The sequence below is a fragment of the Rhamphochromis longiceps genome, linkage group LG14, assembly GCF_057381845.1.
Source record: "Rhamphochromis longiceps isolate RC_006_pf linkage group LG14, R_longiceps_female_GT1.1, whole genome shotgun sequence".
In the NCBI taxonomy this organism is placed as follows: Eukaryota; Metazoa; Chordata; class Actinopteri; order Cichliformes; family Cichlidae; genus Rhamphochromis; species Rhamphochromis longiceps.
Window position 1 is genome coordinate 22,342,116 of NC_140570.1, and position 27,558 is coordinate 22,369,673.

The following is a 27,558-nucleotide window of genomic DNA, read 5'->3' on the forward strand; positions in this document are numbered from 1 at the left end:
AAAACTACACCACCATTCTTCTCCTCCTCTCCGTGAGCGGCGTTATAAAGTTGCAGTTTTGCCCGGGAGGTTGCTGCGTTCCTCCCCGATTAGCATATTGCTACGTAGCGGGTTAAAGCATCGGAGCTAAACTTGGCTGAGCTCATGCTCCAAACGAAATCAGATCTATTGCTGTTTAGTTTTAAGCTAGGGCAGCTACCATGCTACGCACTACGTCGCGCTAGCCATCGGGGCTATTGCTGATGCATAGGAAAATGGGAGGTGGACATGTTTTCCCCTTCTCTGCACAGTCAGTGCGTAGCTAGTACCAAAATAATATCGGGTTTATAATGTTCTGAGATGACGCCTGATACACAGCTACACGGCGTTTGGCCGTTATTGAGTGTATATGTGTATAAGGTTTAGTGTGTGAATTCGCCGTGTTTTATCAGAGCAGTGGCTGGTGACAGTGCGCATGCAGGGCTGGCTACAATAACAACGAGCCCCTTCTTGACGGACCTTGTGATGTGGGGGTGTGTTCGCCTTAGCGAACTACCATCTTCCTTCTTCATGATGAGCAGCATGCGTTCATTGCAGTGGGAGTACACCGTGTGGGGATGTTTACCACCATCCAGTCTCAACATGGACCACTACTTATTTGTTGTTTGTTTTTTTACTAAAGCACAGCAGTATGTGCATGTTTGCTCCTGAGACGTTTAGCTGTAGTTTAAAAAAATTATTTTTGTTCTCACATTTGACATTTGGAATCTCCCTTTGGACAATATAATACATTTTATTATTATGTAGCTGCAGGGGGTTATGGAGTATTGAAAAGTAGTTAATAATAGTTTATTGAAATTTTAAGAGAAAGTTTAATTTATTTTTTAAACTGAAATAATATATGCGAGTCCATGATTGGACCATTAAATCCTCTAAACTGCTTTATTTACTTTTGGAGTGCATTTGTACTAAATCAGTGTTACATGGCCCATGGAAACACTAACTTTACTGACTAATTTTGTGTTTAAATGGCTTTTTAAGCTTTTTCGCTCCCTCCCTTTTTTACTTTGGAGCACTGATAATGTATGTGTAGAGAGATTTGTCTGTAACACCCTAGGGCAGCTTTAGTTGTATGAAGATTTCTGACACAGCATAGTGATTTTTTGGGGTGTGACTGTGCACGTAAGCATAGGTTGTCCAGAAATGGTTAAGGCAAAGAGTTCTCCCATTTTTGTCCAACTGATAAGAAAGCATGCTATTTTGGGCCTTACCCAAGAGCATTATATTATTAAGAAATGGCTTTACTTATTAACAGTTCCTCCTGCTCTGTGTATCAGTTTATAGCATTAGTTTAGGATGCGTGGAGACAGACTGGATCATTAATTCCCCTTGGAACCTGAATCCTATGGATGTTGTGGACACAGCATGGTGATTTCATTGAGAATCAGTGTAGTGCTTGTCTGGCCAGATCTGGGCAGGATTGTTCAGGCTCACTGCAGCCTGCTGAGTGCACAGGGCGACCCTGAACAGAGCGCCAGCCGGACACTCTCCTGCCCCTCCTTCCTTCATCCAGGCAGAAAAACCCAAATCCACTTCAGACACACACCACCCTGTCTGAGAGGCAGAGGAACTTTTCTTCTGACAGCTGCCACTTTGGAATGGATTACTAAGCCTATTGGGGTGGCTCAAAAGGGTGCTTGTTGGCTGTTGCTGTCCAAATTTGGCATTTATTAGCTTTTGTATGTCTGCTGGGAATTCATCTTCTTGATCTGGCCAAATTGTTGGTTCTTTTTTTTTTTAATAATCTAATGTAGTCCACATTGATCTTTGTTTCTAAAAGTGACTTTAAAACCCATACAGCCTTAACCCAAGTCATGCTGTTCTGACTTTTTTTTTTTTTTTAAACATAATTTTTTCTTTTTCGTTCTTGGTCCATTACATCTTGCCTTCTGCTGCCTCCTCTTTGCTCTCATGTAATTACCAGTGTTTAATCATTCATACAAAACTACAGCTCAATAGATGTATCAACCTAAATGTCTCTTTGCCTCACTGGTTTGAAAGAAATGGTGTGTTTGAGCGGAAGGCGCTTGGGTCCAGCAGGTGTTTGGCCTATTTAAATAGAAGACCCCCGCCCACCGCCACCCATACACACACCCCTCCTCCTGGACCCTTCTTACCCATCCCCGAGACATCGTGTGGATTGGAGCAAGAGCTTTGTGTCTGCTTTTATTCCAGCCCTCACAAAGTGCGGCGGCTGAAAGAGCGCAGGCAGGGATATCAAAGGGTGCAGGGCAACCCTCCCCACCCACCTCCCAATGGGATAACGCTGGGTGGAGAATTAGTTACAGACCCTCCCACCCCTCCCATCCACAGCTTTATTCAGCTACAGCGGGCGGCAAGGAGCTTTCACCTCTGCTTTTAGAGTTGCCTGACTGGGAGAAAGGCGGCAATTGTGTCGTCTTTCTTACTCTTTGTGCGTGTGCGTGCGCTTGTGTGTGTGTGGTGGTAGGGGTGTCCCTCAGACTTTGTCCCTCATTGCAATCAGGAGTAGGCGTGTCTGCTTTGTCTTTATTTTGATTAAAACTTTAATTCAAGCTGCCTCCTTAGATGGTTCAGAGGGAATGTGTGTTTGTGTGCCAGCCTGTGCAAGTGTTACTATGTTTGTGTGTGTTTGTGTAGAGAACAACACTCTGCCCCCCCCCCTCCCCAAGCAATCAGTCTGTTTGCCTTTGTCCACTGGCAGTTTCCTCGTTTCCTCACATGTGAGGTGTGGAAAGTCAAGGTACCCCAACACGGGAGTGTGTTTGTTTTGGTCTGCACGCTGTTGAACAAATGTGAAGCAGTTGCACTTAGTGTTTGGACACTTGAAAAAACAAATGCCCACCTTTTGCTCAGTGCTGACAGGGAGGGTCACAGAGCAGTGTCACTGCTTTCCCTGCTGAGACCTTCTTGAACAGATATGTCATCACAGACATATAGGGTTATGAGCTCATTGCCAGTTTGCATTTCTAGGAGCAGAGCATGGTGTCTGTGCCGTAAATCTAAAGGAAAGCTTCCAGGAATGAGTCAACAAAATGTTTTTTTTTTCTAGACTACCGGGGAAGAATGACTTCCTATAGAGTGTCTATTAGCGTCAGAATAACCCTGGAAAACCTATAAATCTATATGACATCCCTTTCCTGTCCTCCTTTTGCTCCTCATCACTTGTTCAGATGTCTGAAAGTGGGTAACTTCTGAGTTTAAATGGAGCTTATGTAAATTTGATGATATTTCCACACAAATAGTGTATGTGATTTTTTTTTATTTTATTTTATTTAATGTTTTTTGCAGTCAGGGTAAGGCGAGGATCAATAAGGTAGCTCCTTTGACTGAGGCCCTTTCCACACTGCAGCTGTGTCTGGCATTGGCTTCCGGCTTAAATCCTTGTTCTAGTAATTAGTTTTGTCCAACTGCTTCTTTATCCACTTTCTTCTTTAGCTTATTGCATTTAATACACTTGTATGTAACTGCCAGGTAAATGCATCAAAATAGTCTCTATTATAGAATATCACATTAACATAAAACTATGTGCTTCTCCATGTTGCTGCTAATGTCGATGGAGGTTCAGCCTTACATGCAGAAATCAGTGAAAATTAAGACCCTGGGATGCCAGCACCTTTCATAAACATAGAAAAACACATAAAAGTCATAAGCTGTCATGAAACTGCGACTGATTATATGAGTAGCGGTTAGGTTTTCCGGTAAGATCTTGATGTGGTAGGTGTTTGGGTAGCTGCAGAGTATGCTAATGTGTTTGTTACTGACATGTGAATCGTCACTTGTGACAGCAGTTGTTTGCTTGTTGTAAACTTTTTTACTGCCCATCAGGTATATTTAACATTACAGCCAACCGTGCTCATTAAATGACTGGCGCGTTTTAAAGCAGAAATATCAGCTGTGAACTAAAGTGTTTTTAGTATGAGTGAGAGAAGTTTATTACGAAAAAGTTTTTTTAACTTAAAAATGGCCTTATTTTATTTTCTGCCATATATATTGCAACAGTGGCGGATGCTCATATTAAACATGGTAAAAGTAAGGATTTCAGCACATGTGCAAATAATCTCTCTGACTCAAATACTCACTTACACTCACTTTTTTTTCTACTCTTGGCTCTGTTTGATATAGATAGGGGGATACCCTTAATATAGTCATCTCAGGCGCAGCAGACTCCTCCAGCAATTCTGTTTATGATGCAGAGCCAGGTAGAAGAAATTTGCTTGAAAGAGAAATGATCTTAAAAAAAAAAAAACTTCTTTCAGGAAGAGAGTGAACTGAGGGGCTGGCCTGAAGCTCAGCATGAGATAAAAAAAACCCCAAAAAAACAACATGATTTGTTTTTACTGCAAATCATGCACGACCACTATTGGTGCTGGGTAGGGGTTTAGAGTTGATATCTAGTCATAGTGGTAATTCACTTGAAAAAGGTGAGACAAACAATAAAAGGGAAAAGTTGTGGCCATGGTTAAAGCTTGCAAAGGTTTGCTGCAGATTCTAGTTTCAGGTGGGAAATGAACCCTTCTCAGCACCTCCCAGCCTTCTTTATGAAGCGTTGTACATCTCTTCCTTACTTTCTCCACTGAATTTAAATATTCATTGTAAAGTAAAGTCAGTAAATCATTAGGGAACATGCTGACAAATCACAGTAAGATTTTTTTACTTTTTTCTATACATATTCTGCTTCTATTATTTTGTCTGCTTTTGCTGTTCCGCCTGCCTAAAAGTGTAACTTTGGTTAGCAAGGGCTAACTTACAGTAGGTGGTTAGAATTGCTCTTGTTTTGCTAAATCTGGAATTTAAGAAACCTATCCAAAAAAACCAGAGAGATGCCGTTTGGAAACCCACCTGTTTAGCCAGGAATACGTTTTGTAGATCAAAGCTGGGTTTATACCCTGCCTTAGAAACAGATCCATCATCTGCAGCCCGTCATCTGTAGTCAGTTTGATTTCTCCTAAATGCTGTCTTATAAGGCGGTGAAAGTCCCATTAGCTTTGTCAAAGTGCAAAAAGCTCTGTCAGAGTGATACAGAGAAATAAACCTCCAACCCAATTCCTATCTGTTTCACACCTGTCAGGGACAGTCCCTTGCACGTCCTGACAAAATTAATGATGCTTCTGTCATGAATCAGATTGGTTTCCCTTGCTCCAGCTTTAAGTAATTTATATCACTTAACTCATGTATGCATTGATCAGTAAGATGAAAAATGACAGACCAGCAGGGAAGTAAAACTGCTCAGGATTTCACACGGTGAGAGCGACGGCAAAAGCGAGCAAAGATGAAGGGTGCTCTTCAGCTTAAGAGATAAAGGGGAAGGGGGAAAAAAACAACAACAAAAAAGACAAACTCTGGTCTTTCCAGTAACCCCTTTCATCACTTGCACGTCGCACGACAACGTAGTACAAAACACTTCACCTCAGTAGTATACTACGGTGTTTGTTTACTTCTTGAAGTTACCTCCCTGTGCCTGCACTGCTATTGAGCTCATGGTGAGCTGCATGTTCCACGCGCTGCTGCTCAGTGCTTGTCAGTCAGTGGGAGCGAGCTAGCAATGAGTGACTGACTGACTGAATGTGCGTTAGGAAGCATGGCAGAGAGCAAGCAAGATTAAGAGTGGCGGGGGGAGGAAAGGGGAGTCTTGTCTTGTGTGTGGGAGGTATGTTTAGATTGGGATTTAGCAAGCTTCTGCACGAGCATGTTCAAAACCTCATCCCCTTTCATCCTCACTGCTCCCAAGAGAGCGGTGCGCTCCCTCCGTTGTTGATGGTGCATGTGGTCAAGATGCTGCTTCCTTGTCTCTTTTCTCTCCTCCTCTCCCTCCTCCCACGACCCTCCTCCTTTAGCTCGTCGAGCTTGCTGGTTTGCCTTGTCTTTGCTCCCCTCCCCCCATTTTCACTCCTGTGTTCTGCTTGTTTACATCTTGATGTGCAGCTCATGCAGGGGGGTGTGCTATCCCCCACCCCCCACCCCGCCCACCAAACTGTGTATGTGTGGCTGACAGAATTAGTACATGATCACAAGGGTGTGTGTGTGTGAGTGAATGTGGGAGTGAGTGAGTGTGTGAGTGAGTGAGTGCAGGTACATGCGTCTGTGCTGCCTGCCCTACGCACTTGCCTCTGGCAAAGTACGCTGTAATGTCATTGACTGCTCACATTATCACAGCGACTCAGTGCTGTCCATCGGTACTCCCCCCCCCCCCCCGCTCCGCTCTGCAACAAACACCAACCCAGAGCACCAGTTTGCTCAGAGAGGAGGATGCTACAATTACCGTGAGAAGAGGGTGAAATACAAACAGAGCGAAGCATAAAAAAGGGGAGGAAAAAGAAAAGCTTGAATGCACCATGAGCAGAGTGGGATGCTTAGATAAATACTGCAGGCCAGGAAAAACAGCGGTATTGATGTCTGTTATTGTTGTTTGTTTATATGTGGAACAGCTGAAAACCGGCATTTGAGCACACATTAATGCTTCTTATGCTTTCTAATTAGATCCTACAGTTTGTCGTGCGTCTCAGCCACATGCAGCGTGTGTAACTCTTAAATGGTGCAAAGCAGTTTGCATGTAATTTTGCACTTACACTTAGATCGCAGCTGCTCTACAAACTGGGCCAGCGAGACCTTTATTGCATCCCCACGTGCTGCTATAAATAAACATGACGAAATGACACACTCACCTCCACTCTTAAGCACATTGATTGTAAGAAGTAGTAGCACACAGAGGAGCCCAAAGATGCTAATCATCACTGAGGGATTTTTTCTTTTCTGTTGCACTTCTCAAGGGTACATTGAGACATGAGAGGAAGGATACATTTACTATGCCAGAGTGGAGCTTACATAATTTCCCAAAATATTGAAATTAATTCAATATTACTGAGTAATTAAAGTCACATCATTTGGCAGTTATTAACCATGGATGAAATGTTTTATGGTGAAACATATCAAAGTTTCATGCTAAAATTGCCTAAACCGATATATTTTTTAACATGTGACCATGATTCAGTGTCTGAATTCAGCTAAAGGCACAGATGTATCTAAGTGAATCCAAAGCTCAGACTGCTCTGGCTCAGCCTTAAAGCCACACTTTACATTTTTGCTCCTCTTGTTGAAAAGATGCCACTAATGTGTATTTGCTCTGCACTTCAGGCCTCATTGTCTTTTGTGCCTCTTTGCTCTGTCTGCCTGTGTAAGTGCTGTAACTCAAGGAGCAGGAGTACATTGCTATGTGTTAGTCACCCAGTAAGATTTAGACGTCTGTGGTGGTTTGAGTCTTCTCAAACGTTAGGCATGCTATTCCAAAAACCAGAAAAATATGAGAGCACCAGAGTAAGCTAGAGTAGTCTGTCTTCGGGCGATCGTGGCTCAAGAGTTGTGTGTTCATATTGTAATCGGAAGGTTGCCGGTTCGAGCCCCGGTTCGGACAGTCTCGGTCGTTGTGTCCTTGGGCAAGACACTTCACCTACCGCCTACTGGTGATGGCCAGAGGGGCCGATGGCGCGATATGGCAGCCTCGCCTCTGTCAGTCTGCCCCAGGGCAGCTGTGGCTACAACTGTAGCTTGCCTTCACCAGTGTATGAATGTGAGAGTGAGGGGTCCCGAAAAGCGCTGTATAAATGCATTCTATTACTATTCAATAATGACTCAAGTGTTGCTCATCTAGGCCATCTCACTGTTATGTACTATGATTAATGCTCTAAATATGGTCTGTTCCTGTATTTTAGCATTACAAAATGGTGTGATCACAGGCAACTCATCTTTTTCCCTTTCTTGTGTTGTAGGAAGAAGCATTTGAAGGATTTGGACCGGTTGTTGAACAGAAGCGAGTACAGAGCCCTTCAACAACTTCCTCAGGTAAAATTTTAACTCGTCTTGGCTACCAGGGACTTTATAGTCAGTTTGAGATGACTCTACCTGTACAATTTTTCTATAGGTGTTGCTGTTTGTGCCTGGTTATTTATTTGTTTTTCTGGTTTTATCAGCAGGACCACCTATACAGGAGAAGAAGCCAAGAGGGCGCCCGCCACGGGTCCTGTCCGCCCAGAAAATTGCTGCAAGTCTATCTTCCCCATCATCCTTTCCCTCCCCAACACAGGACAAACCTGAGGGACCTGAAAGACCAGCTGAAAGGGTGAAAAGGCTACCTGGGAGGCCACCTGGGACCGGAGAAAAGAGAAGAGGCCGACCCCCTTCTTCAAGTAGCAAGAAAGCTTGGACTACGGGAAGCCATGCAGCAGGGGAGGACACCAGGCAGGTTGGGTTTGAGCTGGACACAGAGGAGGACAAGGACAGAAAGGGTGGCAAGAAGGTGGCAGTGGGCTCTACTCAGCCACATGATACTGAGGCGAGGTTTTCCAAAGGTGGACGGGGTGAATCCAAAGTTACCAACCTGAAGAGGCTGACAGAGACCAAGCTCACCCCTCTGAAGTCACGCCTCAAGACTTTGCCCGGTGTTCCCCGACGCAGACGTGGGCGACCACCATCAGCTGAGAGGCTCAAAGCTGAAGCAGCAGCTGCTGCTGCTGCCCAGCTGTCTACCTCCATTGAATGTGGGGAAGGGAAACATAAAACGTTCAGGATCAGAGGTGGGGCCGCAGAACCACACACACCTCAGCAGCCCATGCTAAGGAGTGTGGATGGCACTGGGGACCAAGACTCTTCCAATCCACCTGCCTCCCCACTTCCCTCCAAGCCAGGCAGAGCGGTGGGCCTCAGAAAAAGCCCTCGACACAGAAAGCCAGTCAGAATCGTCCCCCCGTGTAAGCGCCCTGATGCTACCATCGCCAAACAGCTGCTGGAACGTGCTAAGAAAGGAGCACAGAAGCGACTGGAGAAAGAAGCTGTAGCCATTGGGGGTAGTGGGGGAGGAGCCATTGAAGCTGGCATCAGGAAGACCCCGCTGAAGAACATCAGGCAGTTCATCATGCCCGTGGTCAGCACCGTCTCCCTTCGCATCATCAAAACACCCAAGCGCTTCATTGAAGATGAGGGGAGTTTTGGAACCCCAGCACCCCATACAAAGATACCCCGCTTAGACACAGCCCCTTCATCTGTCTCCACTTCTGCCCAACCTGCCTGCACCATTTCCTCATCCCCTTCTCCTGTGCTTGTCTCCTCTACATCTGCTGTTACTAGCGCTGGTACCACTGCCCCGACTGACTCTCTCCCGCCTCCTTCATCTCCTGCCCCTGTTCCCTCTGTTCCATCAACAGCTGCCGGTCTTCTGAATAGCAGCAACAGCAACACAGCCAATGGGAGATTCAGCAGTAGCGCGCCATCTTGCGGCTCAAGTGCTGTGTCACAGCATTCCTCACAACTCTCTTCTGCAGAGTCTTCCAGGTCCAGCAGCCCGAGCTTGGATGACTCATCGTGCAACTCCCAGGCTTCGGAGGCCACGCAGGCTTTGTCAGAGCCAGAGGATCATTCTCCGTCCTCACAGGGAGAGAGGGAGGCCAACCTGCTACACACCTCACAGCCTGCGTCTCCTCCCTCTGAACCGGAGGCAGAGCATGTGCTGGCAGAGAGGAATCAACGAGGCCGGAGACGGCAGGGGGTCAGCCAGGGGGGTCAGAAACAGAGGGGAAGAGAGACGCTCACCACTGGGATGAAAAAGCCAATCATCAGCCCACCAACAGGAGTGCTGATGTCCTCCTCTGCACTTGTAAATTCCCAGCAAGCTTCATCCACAGCTTCTTCGTCTTCTTCACCTCCCCCTCTCCTCACCCCTCCACAGCCTCCCCAGTCAACCTCCACTGGTACAGCTGCTATTAGTGAACACCACCCCCAGTCGTCTTGGATGCCTCACCCCATCCCACCATTCCTCCCTGGACCATCAGTGCTGCCCAGCTTGTCAGACAAAAGAAGTCGCTCAATTCTGAGAGAGCCCACCTTCCGATGGACATCCCTGTCCCACCCGAAACAGCAGTACTTTTCCTCTGCTAAATATGCCAAGGAGGGCCTTATACGCAAGCCGGTATTTGACAACTTCCGTCCTCCACCTCTCACACCTGAAGACGTCGGGCTGGGTGTTGGTGGGGCAGGGGGAGCTGCTCCGGTTGCATTTCCAGCACCGGTCACCGGAGCGGGAAGTGGGACTCGTCTGTTTGCCCCTCTTCATCCCCACGCTCACCACCAGCACCCCCCATCATCCCGCTTTGACTCACCACTTCAAAAGCGCAGCCCGTTGCTTCGTGCTCCACGCTTTACACCCAGTGAGGCTCACTCTCGGATATTTGAGTCAGTTACCCTGCAGTCATCTTCGGGGAGCAGCCCTGGATCAATCTCCCCACACCAGACGCCACCCAGCTCCACCAGAACCCAGCGGCGTAGGAGACGGCCGGTTCCGGGAACACTGCGTGGCCATCCACGGTCTCCATCCCACTCGATGACCAGACGCAGCAGCCAAATAGGAGGCCAGATGTCCATGGGGAAAGGGGCTTCAGAGATATCTGTGCTGCCAGGCTCTGCCTCCAGTAGTAACCCCAGCTCTTTGCCAGGGGTGTCTGCAAGCCCACTAGCCACTAGTGCCTTAACTTCTGCTCCTTTCAACACTTTCTCCACGGTATCACACGGTATACTGGCCTCACAAGGAACACCCGATAATCGAAGAGGGGCCACTGGAAACCCACCTCCCATGTCAGCTGCATCATCCGGTTCTTCCCCACTTTTCCCTCTCTTTCCTCCCAGTGGCCAAGACACAGGGCGAGGAGCTGGGAAGGGAGGTAAAGAAAAATGTTTGTCCACTCCCCAGGAACCTGCTCAGAAGGAAAAAGAGAGAGATTCTGAGAAAAATCGTGAGAAGGAGAATAAGAGAGAAGGGAAGAAGGATTTGGAGAAAAGAAGTCGGGTTTCTACGCCAGATGGCTCCCCTAATGCACCTTCTAGTCTGTTTACTGTAGATGGGAGGGACTCTGATGGTCTTGCTCCAAAAAAGGCTCCGGGGAGAAAGAAATCAACATCAGCTGACACGGTTTCTGACACCGCTTCCTCAGATGTGCCACCTTCCACTGGTCCTGTGTCCTTTACTAAAGGACGTCTGCCTAAGAAAGGCAGGCTCTCTGAGAAGGGAGCAGAGATGGAGGATGGGGAAAAAGAGAAAGAGAAAAGAAGTACTCCCAGCCAAAATACACCAAGCCTCCCAGTGCATCCCAGCAGACAACAGCTTCCTGTTTCCTCTATTGGAAAAATTTTATCAAATTCAGAGAAACACCCTGTGACTGACAAGCGGGTAGTTGGACTACTGAAGAAGGCCAAAGCCCAGCTCTTTGAGATAAAGAAGAACAAGCTAAAACCTACAGATCAGGCAAAGGTCCAGGTCAGTTTCATGTTCATGCGTCGCCCTCATAGAGTCTCAACAAAAAGACTGTCTGGTTTTCTCATTTAAATCGTATAGTCACAAGCAAATGAGTTTGACATAATGCTATGAATGTTTGCTATAAATAGAAACCTGAGTTTGTACTCAGACTGAAACTTGATAGGAGGAAAGTCCCATGGAGGGTGTTACTTAAGGGGAATTCTCCTCGCTTAATGCATTATGCACAAAACAGCAGTAGCTTTGCTTATGAAAGTCCTTTATGCAGAATCTTCATCTGTTTTTATTTTTTGCTGTTAATATGTCAATTGGGTTTTTAAGGACACGCCTTGTTTCCACATCTTCTTAATCTTCACCTGCACACTGGTCAGATTGTTCACATCTAACGTAACTAAATCTAACAATAAGCTGAACATGCTGTCTTTTTGCATTGCAAGTTTGTGCATTTGTAGGATTGTCTTGCATATTTGTTATCATGATGCTCTTTATGAGTATTCGGTGCACTTTTTGCGGTGGTCTGCAGGGTCAAGAGAGTGATTCGTCGGAGGCATCAGTCCGTGGACCGCGCATCAAGCATGTATGCCGTCGTGCAGCTGTGGCTCTTGGCCGTAACCGGGCGGTGTTCCCTGATGACATGCCCACACTTAGTGCCTTGCCCTGGGAGGAGAGAGAGAAGATCCTATCTTCCATGGGGAATGATGGTGAGACACACCTGCATACTTGAAGTTTACTGAATTGTCTATAAAGTGCAAAAATCAACACTCTTTGGTGTGGATGATATTATTGCTTAGTTGTTTTAAATGGTAAACTTCATGGTAATCTTTAACCGTTTTAATTTTTTAAAAAAGGTACAGAGAATAGTTCAGCTTGTGCAAGACTTGGCTATTCTGGGCGGGGTCTTAATTGGGACTGTGACATGTGTACACTTCTAATACTGCAGAGCAGCGTGAGCTAAATGGTTTTTTATTCATGGCACAAATGTTGTGTCATGAATGAAGTCCTGAAACAGTTTGGAGCACACAATGATGACAGGCTAATCACAGGAGAAGAGAAATTCAATCATTGATGGGCACACAAGTACACAGTGGAGTGGTGATGGAGTGAGAAGCGTTTGGCTGCCCTGTCCCTGTTATTTTGACTGGTCTCATGTCATGTTGTTACATGCGAACTTTTGAGGCGAGATGACCTAATAGTGATGGTCGGGAATTAGGTTAAATACAAAGTGGCTAAAAAATAAGTTGTTATTGATTTATTTTAAAATAAGCCAGAATTTAAGATTCATTCATTTGTTTAAAAAATAATTTATTTATCAATATTGTAAATTTCTTCATCTTTGCCTTCTTAATAGTGCTATTTTATGACTCTCTCTGTGTTAAACTGTGTGTCAGTAATAATGAAATCCTCCTTTTTTGGATTTTTTTACAGACAAGTCTTCAGTTGCGGGCTCAGAAGAGGCAGAGCCTCAGTCCCCTCCCATAAAGCCACGGGAGACCCGGCAAAAGGCCGTTCAAGAAGCTCCTCCTAAAAAGGGCCGACGGTCGCGGCGCTGTGGCCAGTGCTCAGGCTGCCAGGTTCCAGAAGACTGCGGTGAATGTACCAACTGTCTGGATAAGCCTAAGTTTGGAGGGCGAAACATTAAAAAGCAATGCTGCAAGTGAGTATTATTCCTGACTTGAAGTCAGCAGCTTGACATGCACGTTCTTGGAAATGTAACTATGCTATGTGACAAAATATAATGGGCTGTTACTGTATCCAGCTCGTTCATTATGCTGATGAAGTGGGAGGTATTTGCCAGTGAATACATCTTTTTGGTTTGTTTTCAAAGCTTAGACAATACACTTATAGAGTCAGAGTCGGTCTTAAAATGTCTTCTTCTTCCTCCTTTTCTGTAACTGTAACTAACAAGATTCATTAGATCAACATCCAGCACGAACAGTTGATGGTAGAAGTATAGATGCATCAAAGACATCGTCATTGTGGTGGGAATTAAAGGCAGGATGGAAGCTAAAATTTTGTGAATCTCCTTTTCAGGATGAGAAAGTGTCAGAACTTACAGTGGATGCCCTCAAAGATTCTTCAAAAGCAAGGTAAAGGCAAGAAGGACAAGAAAAAGAGGCCACCGGAAAAGAAAGAGAGCCTCAATCCGGTGAAAGGACCAAACTCGGACTCTGGCCCCAAACCCATTCCTGCTCCAGCAAAAGAGGAACCTCCCCTTAAAAAGAGCCCTCCTCCTCCTCCTCCTCTAAGGCAGGGAGAGGAGAAGTCAAGACAGCCATTATCCAAGCAATCATCGCCAGCCCTCGCATCCTCCCCTGCCCCAGCCGATCCCCCTCAGGCCTCCGCCGCGTCCACAGCCCAGGCTCAGTCTCCCGCACCGATGTCAGAACCCAAGCAGCTCACGGCCCCAAGCGGTGCCCCCGGTAAAAAGGGGCACAAGCCACAGCAACCTGTACCGGCTTCCACCTCCACGTCATCTTCTTCCACTTCATCGTCTTCTTCCTCCTCCTCATCATCTTCTTCTTCCTCCTCCTCCTCTTCCTCCTCTTCATCGTCATCTTCTGCACAAAATTCCCCCTCTCAGTCTACGCAGTCTCAGCCGTCATCACAACAGCAGCAGCAACGGACACTTACCAGTCAGGCATGTTCAAAAAAGGATGCTTCACCCAAGATTTCGCCAAATGAACCCAAGAAAAAAACACAGCCGCTGCAGCAGCAGCTTTCAGCGCAACAGCAGAGCTCAGCTACACTAGTTTCAGATACAGGTAAGTAAATAGCCATACCTTTTCCCAATAAACGGCATTTTTATTTTTACCTTGTTCTTATTTTAATATCATCGCTTTTTTCTTCTTTTTTTTAATAGCTGAATCAAAACAGTTAAAGAAGCCAACTTCTCGCTCTGTTCCCGTTTCTACTAGACACAAACCAAAAGACAAGGTAATAAAGTTTTACTTGTATAAGATGTCCATCAAAACTTTTGCCATAAGCATTTGTCAAACACTGTTTTTGTTTTTTTGGTCACCCCCTCTTGTGAAGCCTCTGACCACTAAACCCCCGAGCAGCAGTACTTTAAACTCGCAGAGCACTCCCTCGACTAGGGGCCAGGTGAATTCTAGAGCACCCTGCGACGGAGTGCATCGTATCAGAGTGGATTTCAAAAGGAACCATGATGTGGAGAAGGTGTGGGAGGCTGGTGGCCTCAGCCTGCTCACCTCTGTGCCTATCACACCCAGGGTGCTCTGCTTTTTGTGTGCAAGCAGTGGAAATGCGGAGGTAAAAATCATCTTGATTTTCTTTTTTTCCCTCCCCCCTTTGAGCTTCCTTTCATCCACGCAGAAGCTGAGCTTATATTCAAACACGTCTTCCTCTCTCTCTCTCTCTGCATGTAGTTTGTCTTCTGCCAGGTATGCTGTGAACCGTTCCATCTCTTTTGCCTGGGGGAATCGGAGCGCCCTCTCCAGGAGCAGTTTGAGAACTGGTGTTGTCGACGATGCCGATACTGCCAGGCCTGTGGGCGCCAGCACCAGAAAACTAAAGTAAGCCATTCGATACAGTTCTGTACATTTTAAAGCCGCTCACGGAAGCTTGGTTCAGACTGACAGTGTGTGAAGACTGGAGAATCTTCCCTAGAAAGATGCTTGCTAGTCTAGCCAGCAGACAGCACTTAATCAGCTTCTTGGATTCCTGCCATGTTTTTATCATTTAACTGAAGCCATGTGTAAAATGTGCATGGTGTGAGCCTTGTATGGTTGTGGGTTTAGAAATATGAATGAACACATCAGGTGGAAGAAAGGCAGTCAAACAGCTGTACATGTTTGCAAGATATGTGAAATTGTTGGTTACTGCCCATTTAGTGGGGAAAGCAGAAAGTAAGGCTAAAGAAAAAGATTCTTTGGAGCTGGATCTTTAAATCTAGCGAGCGTAAAGTAAATCGTTATTTTGACTGGCTTTCGTCTCTGACCAAGGAGCTGCCTCTAAGCAGTAGGTCTCTGGCATTCCGATTCCACCACTGAGTGTGGCTTAACTTAAATCTCAGCTGGCGAAGTTACGGGCAAATCAGGCCGCTGCAGAAATAGCACATCAAGTGCTGGATGATCATAAAACTTTGACTATTTGCAACTTGTAATTGTTGATAATTTATCTAAATTTTAGGAGCTTCAGGAACATCTCAAACACTCTCCTCCCGCTCTTACGGCTATAAATGCTCCACCATCACTCCCCTTTTTCTCTGTTAGCCTCTCTCAGATGTGTCAGGGGGTATCCTGCAGGCACAGGTGCTGCTGCTGATCCTCAGTAAGGCCCTCCCCAAACTGCAGCCTCCAGCCTAGCTTGTTGGTCATTATTAATAAATGTTTGTCATTCGCATTTTGGGTTAGGATCCCTGCTAGCTCAGTGATGAAAATGTCCTGCAGCACATTAACTGTATATTGGAAAAACTTTAAATGGGATAACTGTGTTTATTCAAAGAAAAAACAAGAAAAACTCAACTGCGCTCAACCCTTAAGCAGCTGTCGACAAGAGCACTATACAGCTCACATTAAAGCTGCATCATAATGCCTTAGTTAATGATGTTTATCCATCCGTTACACACGCTATGAATGTGCCCTGCTATAAACTGGAGGGAGCACTAGAGCAAGACGTCTGTGTAAAAGAAGCACCGTTCATCTTTTAAAAAATACTGCATGGCTGTATCTACCATTCATTTATTTCAGCGTGACACTTGGTGGTAAAGGCGAGTACTGCAATTATGGGTCAAAGCCTTTGTTGCTGATTTGCAGGGAGCAGAACTATTTGTTAGGGATGAAAATGTTACTGCTGCCTAACTCGATATACAAATAACATCTTGTCACTTTTTCTACCTCTCTCCCTGCAGCAGCAGCTGCTAGAGTGCGACAAGTGCCACAACAGCTATCACCCAGAGTGCCTGGGTCCCAACTACCCAACCAGACCCACCAAGAAGAAGAGAATCTGGGTATGCACACACTCTCCTCCTCCTCCTCCTCCTCTCTTAAACACCCTCACCATTTTCTCACCTTTATGTAACACAGTTGCACGACTGCGTGACCAAACTATAGCATTATGCTCGCACATTTCTCTCCCAAGTTCACACGTTTCCTTCTTCTCAAGATTGTGCTACTTACATGGATGCGACCTCGCACAGCCAGCGTCTAGGAAAACGTTTTGCTCCTGTTACAGCGTCACTTTCACACACTTTCCACTCCTTAAACGAATGCTTACGAGTTTCTACCGTGTAGTAACGATGTTGTTTATGTGCCTCTTATTTTCAGGTTTGCGCCAAGTGTGTGCGCTGTAAGAGCTGCGGCACCACGAAACCTGGGAAGTCCTGGGATGCCCAGTGGTCACATGATTTCTCCATGTGTCACGATTGTGCCAAACTTTTTGCTAAAGGTGAGCAGGTAGCTCAGTAGATGACTGATCAGTATCACCAGCAATAACAAAAAAATACAACAACATTTGAATGTAAGCAGTATTTTATTGGTCTTGATGAATTTTAATCTCCTCTCTCAGGGAACTTCTGCCCACTGTGTGATAAGTGCTATGACGATGATGATTATGACAGCAAAATGATGCTGTGTGGCCGCTGCAACCATTGGGTTCATGCAAAGTGTGAGAATCTCACAGGTGAGAAGCTGCATAGCGAGTAATACATTGACAGTATGTTCTTCATCAGTTTGTAGCAGCTTGTGTGCTTCGACAGTGTCTGAGCAGATGACTGACAGGCCGCCCTCTGAGCGCTGTCACGCTGATGACATGCAGAAAAACAATAAACCTAATGACCTGCTGTTTCGCTGTGTCGCAGATGAAATGTATGAACTGCTGTCAAAGCCAGAGAGCGTTGCCTACACATGTACCAAATGTACCGAACGACACCCGCCTGAGTGGAGGGCGGCGTTGGAAAGGGAACTTCAGGGCTGCATTCGCAACGTCCTCACTGCACTGCTCAACTCACGCACATCCACACACCTGCTACGGTACAGACAGGTAAGATACACTCCTGCAAATCGATGTGAGTCTTTGCCATATTGCAAACATTTCACTGATCAGATTTTTATATTATAGCATCATTTGCAGTGTGTTTCCCACAGATTTAGGTTCTGCAGACTGCCATTTTTAAGGATTTCCTCTGCACATTTTTCATTTTCCAGTTTCTTTGTGAGAAATAAATTTGAGGTCGCCTCTGTGAAGTCGAGAACTGCCAAGTAAATTTAATAAGGGCCTTTCTGGTTAGTCGCAGCTAAACTCTCTTAAACATGTAGAAATTTAAAAAATACCAACATTTGTGTTACCAAATAAACTTAGGCAGGTATTTATATACCTTGATGGCCAGCTAAGAAAAGTCTGTGTGTGGGAAACACTGATTTTATTTTACTTTATTACTTTATAGTTTTGTGAGTTTTACTTTTTTACCACGTGGTGCTATGATGGATATTGATGGATAAAGGCACATTTTGACCAGAAACAGCCTGAGCTTATTTTACCACATCAGTCAGAGCTATACTCTGTGGTTTTGGAGCAGGCGGTGAAGCCACCAGAGCTGAATCCAGAGACGGAGGAGAGTCTTCCATCCCGTCGTTCCCCGGAGGGCCCAGATCCTCCAGTCCTGACAGAAGTAACCCCCACACCTCCCAGCGACTCCCCTCCAGATTTGGAGTCTGTTGAGAAAAAGATGGATCAAGGCCGGTACAATTCATTGGTAAGTGTGCATTCTTTCTTTCTTTTTTTTCTTTTTTGAGGGGCCCATTTGTTTTCCGGTATCTCTGCCGTGCTGACAAACTGGAATGACAAGTGTGTTGTCTGCTGCATTTTAATGAAAAGCAATTCATCAGTCTCTGTAACTAGAGAACACGTAGTCGAGGATCTGTGCAGGCTAACCACAGATATTTTTTCTCTAAACATATGACAAAGCTCACAAGCTCTCTTGAAGCAGATTGTACTTTTTTTTTTTCTTTTTAAATCACAGCCTTTAGAGTAGAGCAGGGCGATATGACCAAAAATATTTATCACGATATACATTTGAAAAATTGCGATAACGATATAACTGACGATATAATTGACACTAGACAAAATGCTTTACAACTCCACAACTTTATTAGTGCAAAAAACCCCATCAATGTATTTTCACTTAAACAAGCAGCTGTTTTTATGTGCATTAAAGTTATATAAAAATGTAACAGTGCAATTTCCTTGCTGACAGTTTAACCAAAATGCATTTCCAGTGGAAACTGGCCGACATGTCCTCAGCATAACCATGTATAACATCCACAAAACTTAAAAAGAGGTTATACACACACAATACGGTAATATTATGACGAAGCACAGTACGTATCACTCCGCGAGGCTCCTGCCTACGATAGCCGTAATGCTCCGACAATCCATGAAGCGGTGCAGTTTTGTAGCTTAGCAAAGTCGTACTAAAAGATTTGACAGATTTTCGAGCCATAAGACATAAAATCGTTTCGAGGTCAGTAAACACAACCAGAATTCATACATAAGGCACACGGGATTATAAGGGGCACTGTCGATTTTCAGAAAAATAAAAGGATTGATTTTAAGTGTGCCGTATTTTCCAAACAACACGGTAATAACGACGGCTCGCTAGCATGCTCTACCAAAAATAGTGCTTTGATGTGTATCTGACGGTTGAAAGCTAAACCAGTTCCACACCACTGAAGCTGCAGCATTTTTACAAACCAATTCTGGTTCATCCGTTTCATTTAACGATCCACTTTTGCTCTTCTCATTCTGCGTCGCCGCCATGTGCGTATGTAAACATAGGCACTGCGCAAGCGCATTTTACCCATATTCTATCGCGATATTTCATTTTCCTATCGTTGCCCAAAATTACTCATCATGTGTCATCATACCGTGAACGGTATGATATAGCCCAGCCCTACTTTAGAGCATGTTTGATATTTGATTTTAATCTGGTATGTGTAGCCACATCTTGACTCCCTGGTCAGACCTGTGCTGTGTAATGGGAAATTAACACAGATGGTTGAGATAATGTCCTTTCCACCAATGTTCATTAGCTTAATTGTGTGCCATTTGTGTTCATCATTTCTCTCCCAGCTGGAGTTTAGCGATGACATCGTGCGAATCATTCAGACAGCCATCAACAGTGACGGAGGCCAACCTGAGAGCAGGAAAGCCAACAGCATGGTCAAGTCCTTTTTCATCCGGGTAAGAAGTTCAGATCAGCTCAAGTCTCATGGCACGGCTGGAAACACAGCAAGCATAAATGAGGTTAAATGACAACAGCGAAACACACGTTTACGTAGACATTGTGAGAAGCGTTTTCTTCTTCCTTCATCAGTTACAGGTTAATTGTCCTAATCGAGTTAAAGCTGCGCCAACGACATTCACGATCGCTTCCAAATGCAGGTCTGCACAAGTGCTTGAGTAGGCTGATGTGTAACGTTAATGGAATTCATTCTCTGTTTCAGCAAATGGACCGAACCTTTCCATGGTTCAAAGTGAAAGAGTCCAGATTCTGGGAAAGCCAAAAAGTCTCTGCCAAGTGAGTGTCTGTCGTTATACCTTAGCAAATGCAAGAGCTCATACGAGAGTGTTCACTACCTGTTCCGATTGGCTCGTATTGGCACTCAGAAGTGTTTCTGGTTCTTGATAATTATTTAAATGCATTTAAAATAACCAACAAAAGATTTGCTAAAATGAAGTTAAAATGAGCTCAGACTAATATGAGCAAAATCTGAAATTCAGTAGCTAAGCAATGCCACCCAGAAGGCAGTGCTTTCAGTCTTAATATACTGTGTGAAGTGTTTTATTTGCCACGATTTTCTAAACTTGTATCGCAAGTTATGTTTGTAATTACAGAGAAGAAGATTTCACTTTAATACTCGTGTAAAGTGAGCCTGTCCAAAAACCTCAGAGAACTGCAGTTTTCAAGAGCTGCTGGTCTGTAATTATTGAAATGAGAAGCAAGATGTGGTTTCTTTGGGAGGCATCGTATCATCATCTGTATATAGGAGGGAACCAGAGCGCTGTGAACTGAAAAGAATAAAACGTGTGGGTTTGCTGTACAAACATCCACCGAGATATTTAATGGAAATGCAAACTAAGGGCTGAGATCACGGTGTCATGTGATAGTCCGTGTGTCTCGTTGATTGGTAAAGGAAATCGTTTTGTTGTTTTCAAACATAGGGAGCTAAAACACTTCAATCCAGACTTTTTTTTAACAACTTGATCAACTGATGATTGAGTGGAGAATATCGCTGATACAACATTTCCTTCTGGCAGTGGCTGTTAAAGGTCCCAGGCTATACTATATACAATACTATACAATACCTAGTGCTGTTTTTAAAGACAGAAGAAGACAGGATCACAGAGATAAACTGTAGTTATTTCCAGTCACATGACATATGAGCATGTCATGTCATGCCTTTGTGCTAAGAATTAATATTATTGTTATTGTACTGAAGAACTCATATTATTAATAGATAAGGGCAGGATTATTTTTTCCCCTTGTAATCATTTTTAATGGAATTTTGAAACACAGCACTTCCAAACATCCTACTTTTATTTTCCACACAGGAACAAAATTATTTCACAGAAACCAAAAATTATGAGGGTCAGAATTATTTGCTCCCACGATGCTAATAGTCAATAGTCAGTCACTTTGGCCTGATAGCAGCCTGCATACCAGTTAGTAACATTCACTTTGGTCTTCTGGAGGTCGTTCACCAAGAGGGATGGATGTTTTGGGTTATCGGTCGAAGACAGAGCAACAACCCAGACCCCGGTTTTTGGGGTTTTTTTGGTGACTGCGTTGGGTTTTCTATCAAAATCTTCACATATCCTTCTTTCATCATGATTCCTTCACCTTGACGAGATTCTCCCAGTTCCAGATGCACTGAAACATCCCCACAGCATCATACTCCCACCACCGTGCTTCACTCCACCGTTTTCTTTGGGTTGTACGCCTCTCGCTTCTTTCTCCTAATATAATCATCGTCTTTGTGGCCAAAGTGCTCTAGTTTACTCTCATCCTACCAAAGGATTTCTTAATATACTTCAGTCTGGTGCAAAGGTGTCTCTTTATGCAGAATTTGAGGGGTTTTTTGGTCTGCAGTCGTTTTGTAGTCTGAAATCTTTTGCTTCCTACATCTGCCAGGCTGGATCTGTTCTGTTTGGCTCTCCTTGAATTTCTTGATGATACCTCTCACTCCTGTTCATGACACTTGGAAACACTGTGGTGACTTTATATATCTGTTTCCTGCTTTGTGAGCATCAACAGTTCTTTTTCTGAAGTCTAAACTGATTTCTTTAGTTTTTGACATGATGTTTTCTCAAGTTACAGCTCAAACCCTTGCTGGTGTTTTTATATTGTGTGTTATTTGGAAGATGACCCTGAGTTTAAACTTGATTTTACAAGCTTTGAGCATTGCAAAGTTAAATCCCATCACTTTACAGCAGTGGTTTGTGGTTTGTGCTAATAATACTGAACCTGGTAATTATTTTTTTCCCTGAAATTATTCTAGTATTGTGTTTTTTCTGAAGAAAACTAGTACATTTGGAAATGCTGTGTTTAAAATCCCCTGCTTTTAATTTAAATACTTTGTCCTCATGTGTACAGAGAGAAGAACATTGACATTTTTTAGAGGGAATAGCTACAAGTTGACTTTTCCCCCCTAACTTTTCAGTCTTTAAATAGACAGTTGATGGAAATTTACTGCTCTGCATGTTGGAGTTTTTCTGACACATATCCATTCACCAACTTTCTCAGTCGCTCTGCTTTCTCAGACTATTTCTTCTGCTTTGCCTTCGGGCATTGTTTGAAGGGGAAACCGTAACAGTGTCATATTTCAATTGAAGACTCGCTGATAAATACTTGTGGTCTAATTGCGGTTTGCTTGTCAGTTTAGTTCATTGTGTTATTTATCAGTGCTCCAGTCAAGGAAACCAATGATTCTTCTGTATCCTGTGGCCATTGCTGGGTGGATTTGCTTTTAGAAGCCTCTGCTGGCTTATTAAGTGTGAGACTTTACATCACACCAATTACCCAGGCTTTCTTGACTTGGCAGAACTCCTCGAATGTGGTTATTTAACATGGGTGTCACTGCTCACTTGCTGCTCAGACTTTATTTATTTTTTTAGTATCTTAAAAAAACAGCTCCAGCATATCATCTGTACCATAGGGGTAGATATTACTTGTCACACAATATATTCCAATGGCAATGACCTATTCTAAATGTGGCAGTCAACTAATGAATCAGAAAGAACACATGAACGGGAATAAAAGGCTTTTTCTCACCGTTTGCTGATAACTTGTGTTGATTCAATGAAGCAGATGGTTTACATTTATTTATTGAAAAACCCGACATTATTTATCCACATCATCTGCTATATCTTTACTGGGTGGAGGTTAAACCCACGTAACAAATCGTGATCATATTTTGTCATCAGTTGCTTATGTGACATGGGGTCATTTGCAACAAAACAAAAATAAATGTGCTTTTTTCCCCCCCAATCAGTTTCATTGCTGATAGGTTGCCAGGTAATGGTGCCCGTCTCTGTTGTTGTTCCACAGCAGTGGGCTCCTCCCCAACGCTGTGCTGCCGCCGTCCCTAGACCACAACTACGCCCAGTGGCAGGAGAGACAGGAGCTTTCCCGTGCTGAGCACCCACACTTCATGAAGAAGATCATCCCTGCTCCCCAGCCCAAGACCCCCGGCGAACCTGATTCTCCGGCCTCCTCTCCTCCGCTACTTCCCTCTATACTCCCACCGCCCCTACTCTCGCCTGGTAAGGCGGACTACAAATATGTTACTAATGCCTGCGTGCGTGCTGTTTTGCACGCTGCTTTGTCGACTGGTTTTCATATAGATTCAAGCTGCGTTTGAATTCTTGCTTTCTCTCCAGATCGCGAGGACAGCCCAGAGCTCCCTCCTCCACCAGGCGTCACAGATAACAGGCAGTGCGTCCTGTGCCTGAAGTATGGAGACGAGAACACCAATGTGAGTGCCTTACCGGTAGCAGCAAAATTCAGGACGCAGACCGCAAGGTTGAGTCTTTCTTACTTTTCACTCTTTTCTTTGTTTTAGGAGGGAGGCAGGCTGCTGTACATCGGTCAGAATGAGTGGTCCCATGTGAATTGTGCTCTGTGGTCCGCAGAGGTCTTCGAGGATGATGACGGGTCTTTGAAAAATGTTCATATGGCTGTTCTCAGGGGAAAACAGCTGGTAAACCAGAACACTTAGTGCCTTATAATCTTCCACTCTTTTTCAGTGCACCTTTATTGGACGTTTACAATTTGTACTTTCTTTTAGCGGTGTGAGAAGTGTCAAAAGCCAGGAGCCACCGTTAGCTGCTGCCTTACCTCTTGCACCAGTAACTACCACTTCATGTGTGCCCGCCAGTGCCACTGCAGCTTCCTGGAAGATAAAAAAGTCTACTGTCCAAAGCACAGGGACCTCATCAAAGGAGAAGTAAGGAAATCTCATTATATATCACTAAAAGCACACTTAGGTGTTTTGCGTGGAAAAACCATGCGATGCCAGGGCTTTGACTTTAGATTCTCAGTTCTCTCTTTACCTTTTCTGTTTATGTACTTTTTCTTGAGGTGGTGTCTGGGTTTGAGGTGACCCGCAGGATCCTGGTGGACATGGAGGGCATTAATCTCAGGAGGAAGTGGCTGGCAGGACTGGAGCCTGAAAATGTCCACATGATGATTGGTAGGTTGATTGCTGGTACATTCTTTTGTGACATTTCCCTGACCTTTCGCAGTTCCTGCTCTGCTGACCGCTGATTTAAATATCATCATTTCAGGCTCGATGGCAATTGATTGTTTGGGAATACTAACTGAACTCTCAGACTGCAAACGCAAACTCTTTCCTGTGGGATACCAGTGAGTTTTGTTGTTGCTTTTAACCTTTATCTTAAAGTCTTTTTGCTGTTTTAAAAGCCAGTGTTATTTTGCTCTGTGCAGTTAAATTGCTGATTGGCGAAGGAAGCTGCCATCTTTGCTCAACTAAATAAATTGTCTTTGCAGGTGTTCGAGGGTGTACTGGAGTACTTTAGATGCACGAAAACGCTGCGTGTATACCTGCAAGATCCTAGTTTGTCACCCTCCAGTGGCAGATTCTGATCTAAAGAACATGATGGCTCCTGAGGAGAATCGCACAATAGCACACAGCCCACCTTCCTTAACAGGTAACATAGTTCAGAAATGTGTGTGTTACAGTGAGAACCATATTCAGAGCTATAATGTGCTAATGCATTTCTCTTTCTTTTTCACTTCTAGACTTTCCTGATCCATTTGAATCACCAAGGCGCTCTGACACACTTTCCCCTGCCAACACCCCCAAGCTCAGGGTTTACACCAGGAACCGACATCCCAGCTACCCCCCTTGTCAACGGTCAATAGGTCCTCGTCCCATGCCATCTCCAGGTACAAATGTGCAGCCTTTTTTTCACTTAAAACTTTGATTTCAAACTGATTATTTGGCTTAATTAGTCTGAATTTAACAGTTCTTTTATTTTATTTTAGGAGGTTCTTCACAGCCCCAAAGTCACGAGATTGTGACAGTGGGAGACTCCCTGGTGAATCCCGGTACGCGGAATATTGATTCACGTCGTCACAGCTCGCCTTCCCTCTCCCCTCCGCCCCAGCATCTTAACAGACAGAGAGGAATCACCGCCACATCTCACATTTTGTCACGACCCCTGACCTCACCCCCTCCACTCATTCCCTCCCCCGCCAGGGACCCCGAAAAGTCCAAACACTTCAGCAAAGACTCAGCAAGGAGCCCACTTCAAAAAGACGAAGAAAGAGGTCGACACTTCTCCTCGGACAGAAACAAACAGCAACCTTCCCGAGACCAAGCGACGAGAGAGGCAGACAAGGGGAGACTCCCGAGTCGAGAGCGTGACTCTAAGGATACTGACAAGAGTAGATCATCCAGAGAACCTGGGCAGAAAGACTCTGACCGGAACCAAATGTCAACCAAAGAGCCAGAAAAGAGGAGGCCGCTGAGTAAAGACTCTGGTCTGAAAGACTTTGACAGAGGCAGACCGATCAGTAGAGATCATTTAAGAGATTCCGAAAAGGGGAGACAAACAAACAGAGACACTGAGAAGGGAAAACAGGCGAGCAGAGAATCAAGCATTAGAGAAACTGACAAAAGTAAGTCATCCTCTAGAGATCCCAGCTATAAGGATATGGACAAAGGTAGGTCACTGAATAGAGATACAGGACTACGGGACTCTGAAAAGTATAGACCATATAGCAGGGAAACAGGAAAAGACTCAGGCCAAGGTAAAGACAGATCATCCAGCAGAGATGCTGACAAGGGCAGACCTCCGTCGAGAGATTCCAGTTATAGAAGCACAGAGAGAAACAAAGACTCTGGCTCAGGGAAGGACAGTAACGCAAACAGCCAGTCTAAACACTCTGGAGGAGAGAGTAAGAACCCAAGACTGGGACCTGCAGGCTCAGGCCAGTCTTCCCCTCCCGTTGGCACTGCTGTTCACACAAGCCAGCAGAGAAGTGGCAGCACCAAGCAGACAGACAAGCAAGGGAAACATGGAAGCAAAGATCAGGATGTTTCGGCAAGCCTCAGTTTGTTGCCTCGTCAGAGGTCCAGCCCAGCGTCCAACAATAACCAGAACAAGGACAAGCCCAGCTCAGGGAAGGAGAGTAGTAGCAGCACTGGAAATTTAATATCATCATCACTCCATAAGGACTCTGTTGTTGGAAAATCCGGCTCCCCGCAGCCTCCATTTCAGAAGTCCAGTACACGGAAATCAAACGAGTACTCGTCAGGTTCAGGCACGGCAGCGACCGCAAAGCCTCTGTGGCCTTCGAGGACGTCAGCGGAGGATGATGCTGTTAAACGAGGCTCCGTGCACCTGGCCTCTCCAGCTGCAGCCTCAGCTGCCAAAGATAAACACCCCAAAGTTAAAACAGCAGGCAGCAGAGATGTGTCCAAAGACCGTGACAGAGAGAAGACCTTTCAAAACGTCAACATCAGCAACAAGATTCCCCTTCTCAACAATAATGCTAAAGCTGCCGGCAGCTCCAACACGCACGCTACCAACCCTACTTCTCACAACAGCAGCAAAAGCAAAGCTCCAATGCTAGGAAACAGCACCAAAGGCCATGGGAAGGCTCAGGGAGAGAAGCACGATACCCAGGGTGGGGACAGGTCATCCTCAAAGAACAGAGACAGTTACTCCTGTCCAGAGAGGAAGAACAGTTCCAGCCTGGACAGCTTGCACCAGACTATGAAGACCTCTTCACAGTCTCACAGCAAGCAAGCAACTAACCAGCTTTCATTGTCCTCCAGAGAGAAAAAGCGATCAATTAAACCCCCAGCTACAGCTCCACTAAAGACTGATATTAAGAGTGACCCTAATGGGACCACCACCATTACTAGTATTTCTTCGTCCTCCTGCCCCACAACCACTGCCCCCATAGTCTCTCCTGCTGGCCAGGGGGGTCATCGCTCCGCATGTACTGTTCTCTTCTCCTCTGCCAGCAGCAGTGACAGCTCTGAATCTGACACCCAGACTCACACAGAGGAAGAGGAACTGCATAAAGAGCGCCCACGCGGAGAGCTCAGAGACCACCACGGTCTCCACGTGCAAGGCACTGAGGATGAGGGCGTTGGCCCCGAAGATGACCATGACAGGGGTATGGAGGATAAACATCACGAAGATGACAGTGACGGATCAGGGTCGGCCAAGCGGCGTTACCCTCGACGCAGCGCACGCGCACGCTCCAACATGTTTTTCGGTCTCACGCCTTTCTATGGGGTTCGCTCGTATGGTGAGGAAGACCTTCCTTTTTATGGCAGCGGTGACGGAGCCGGGACTGTGGTTAAGAGGAGGACGGGTGGCCGCAAGAAGTCAGCTGAGGGGCAGGTCGATGGAGCGGACGATATGAGCACCACATCTTCATCTGGAGACAGTGGAGAGGATGAAGACAGTGGAATGAAACATAGGGGTAAGGATCCTTATTACTACAACTTCACTCGAACAATAATTAATCCTGGTGAGGGCCTGCCATCTATAGAAGGATTAGACCAGTGTCTGGGAAGAGGATCCCAGCTTCAGCGTTTTCTAAAGGACGAGGAGCAGCAGCAACGAAGGGCTCAGCAAAAAGCTGAAGAGGACATGCTGAGCGCTTTGTAAGTAGACACATATTTTATGAAGTGAATTATCTGAAATATCTCCTTGACTCTGATAATCTGATGTGTGCTTTGCTG

At 45.2% G+C, this 27,558-nt stretch overlaps 1 protein-coding gene across 4 annotated transcripts in view; it reads left to right on the forward strand.

The window, feature by feature from the left end:
• kmt2a (lysine (K)-specific methyltransferase 2A) overlaps positions 1-27,558 on the forward strand; it is a 37,310-nt gene that overhangs the window by 1,601 nt on the left and 8,151 nt on the right. The window contains exons 2-25 of one of the 4 annotated variants that reach the window (XM_085381103.1): positions 7,785-7,857; positions 7,986-11,317; positions 11,838-12,015; positions 12,740-12,968; positions 13,346-14,076; positions 14,175-14,248; positions 14,348-14,584; positions 14,701-14,847; positions 16,185-16,283; positions 16,600-16,720; positions 16,841-16,954; positions 17,133-17,314; positions 17,850-18,026; positions 19,403-19,513; positions 19,777-19,850; positions 22,884-23,095; positions 23,213-23,307; positions 23,395-23,532; positions 23,620-23,778; positions 23,913-24,024; positions 24,119-24,197; positions 24,342-24,502; positions 24,594-24,740; positions 24,840-27,480. In XM_085381103.1, the coding sequence (XP_085237229.1) occupies positions 7,785-7,857; positions 7,986-11,317; positions 11,838-12,015; positions 12,740-12,968; positions 13,346-14,076; positions 14,175-14,248; positions 14,348-14,584; positions 14,701-14,847; positions 16,185-16,283; positions 16,600-16,720; positions 16,841-16,954; positions 17,133-17,314; positions 17,850-18,026; positions 19,403-19,513; positions 19,777-19,850; positions 22,884-23,095; positions 23,213-23,307; positions 23,395-23,532; positions 23,620-23,778; positions 23,913-24,024; positions 24,119-24,197; positions 24,342-24,502; positions 24,594-24,740; positions 24,840-27,480 (9,623 nt within the window). Of the gene's footprint in view, positions 1-7,784; positions 7,858-7,985; positions 11,318-11,837; positions 12,016-12,739; positions 12,969-13,345; positions 14,077-14,174; positions 14,249-14,347; positions 14,585-14,700; positions 14,848-16,184; positions 16,284-16,599; positions 16,721-16,840; positions 16,955-17,132; positions 17,315-17,849; positions 18,027-19,402; positions 19,514-19,776; positions 19,851-22,880; positions 23,096-23,212; positions 23,308-23,394; positions 23,533-23,619; positions 23,779-23,912; positions 24,025-24,118; positions 24,198-24,341; positions 24,503-24,593; positions 24,741-24,839; positions 27,481-27,558 lie in introns of all 4 variants that reach the window. The other 3 variants (XM_085381101.1, XM_085381102.1, XM_085381100.1) reach the window with 3 other exon arrangements.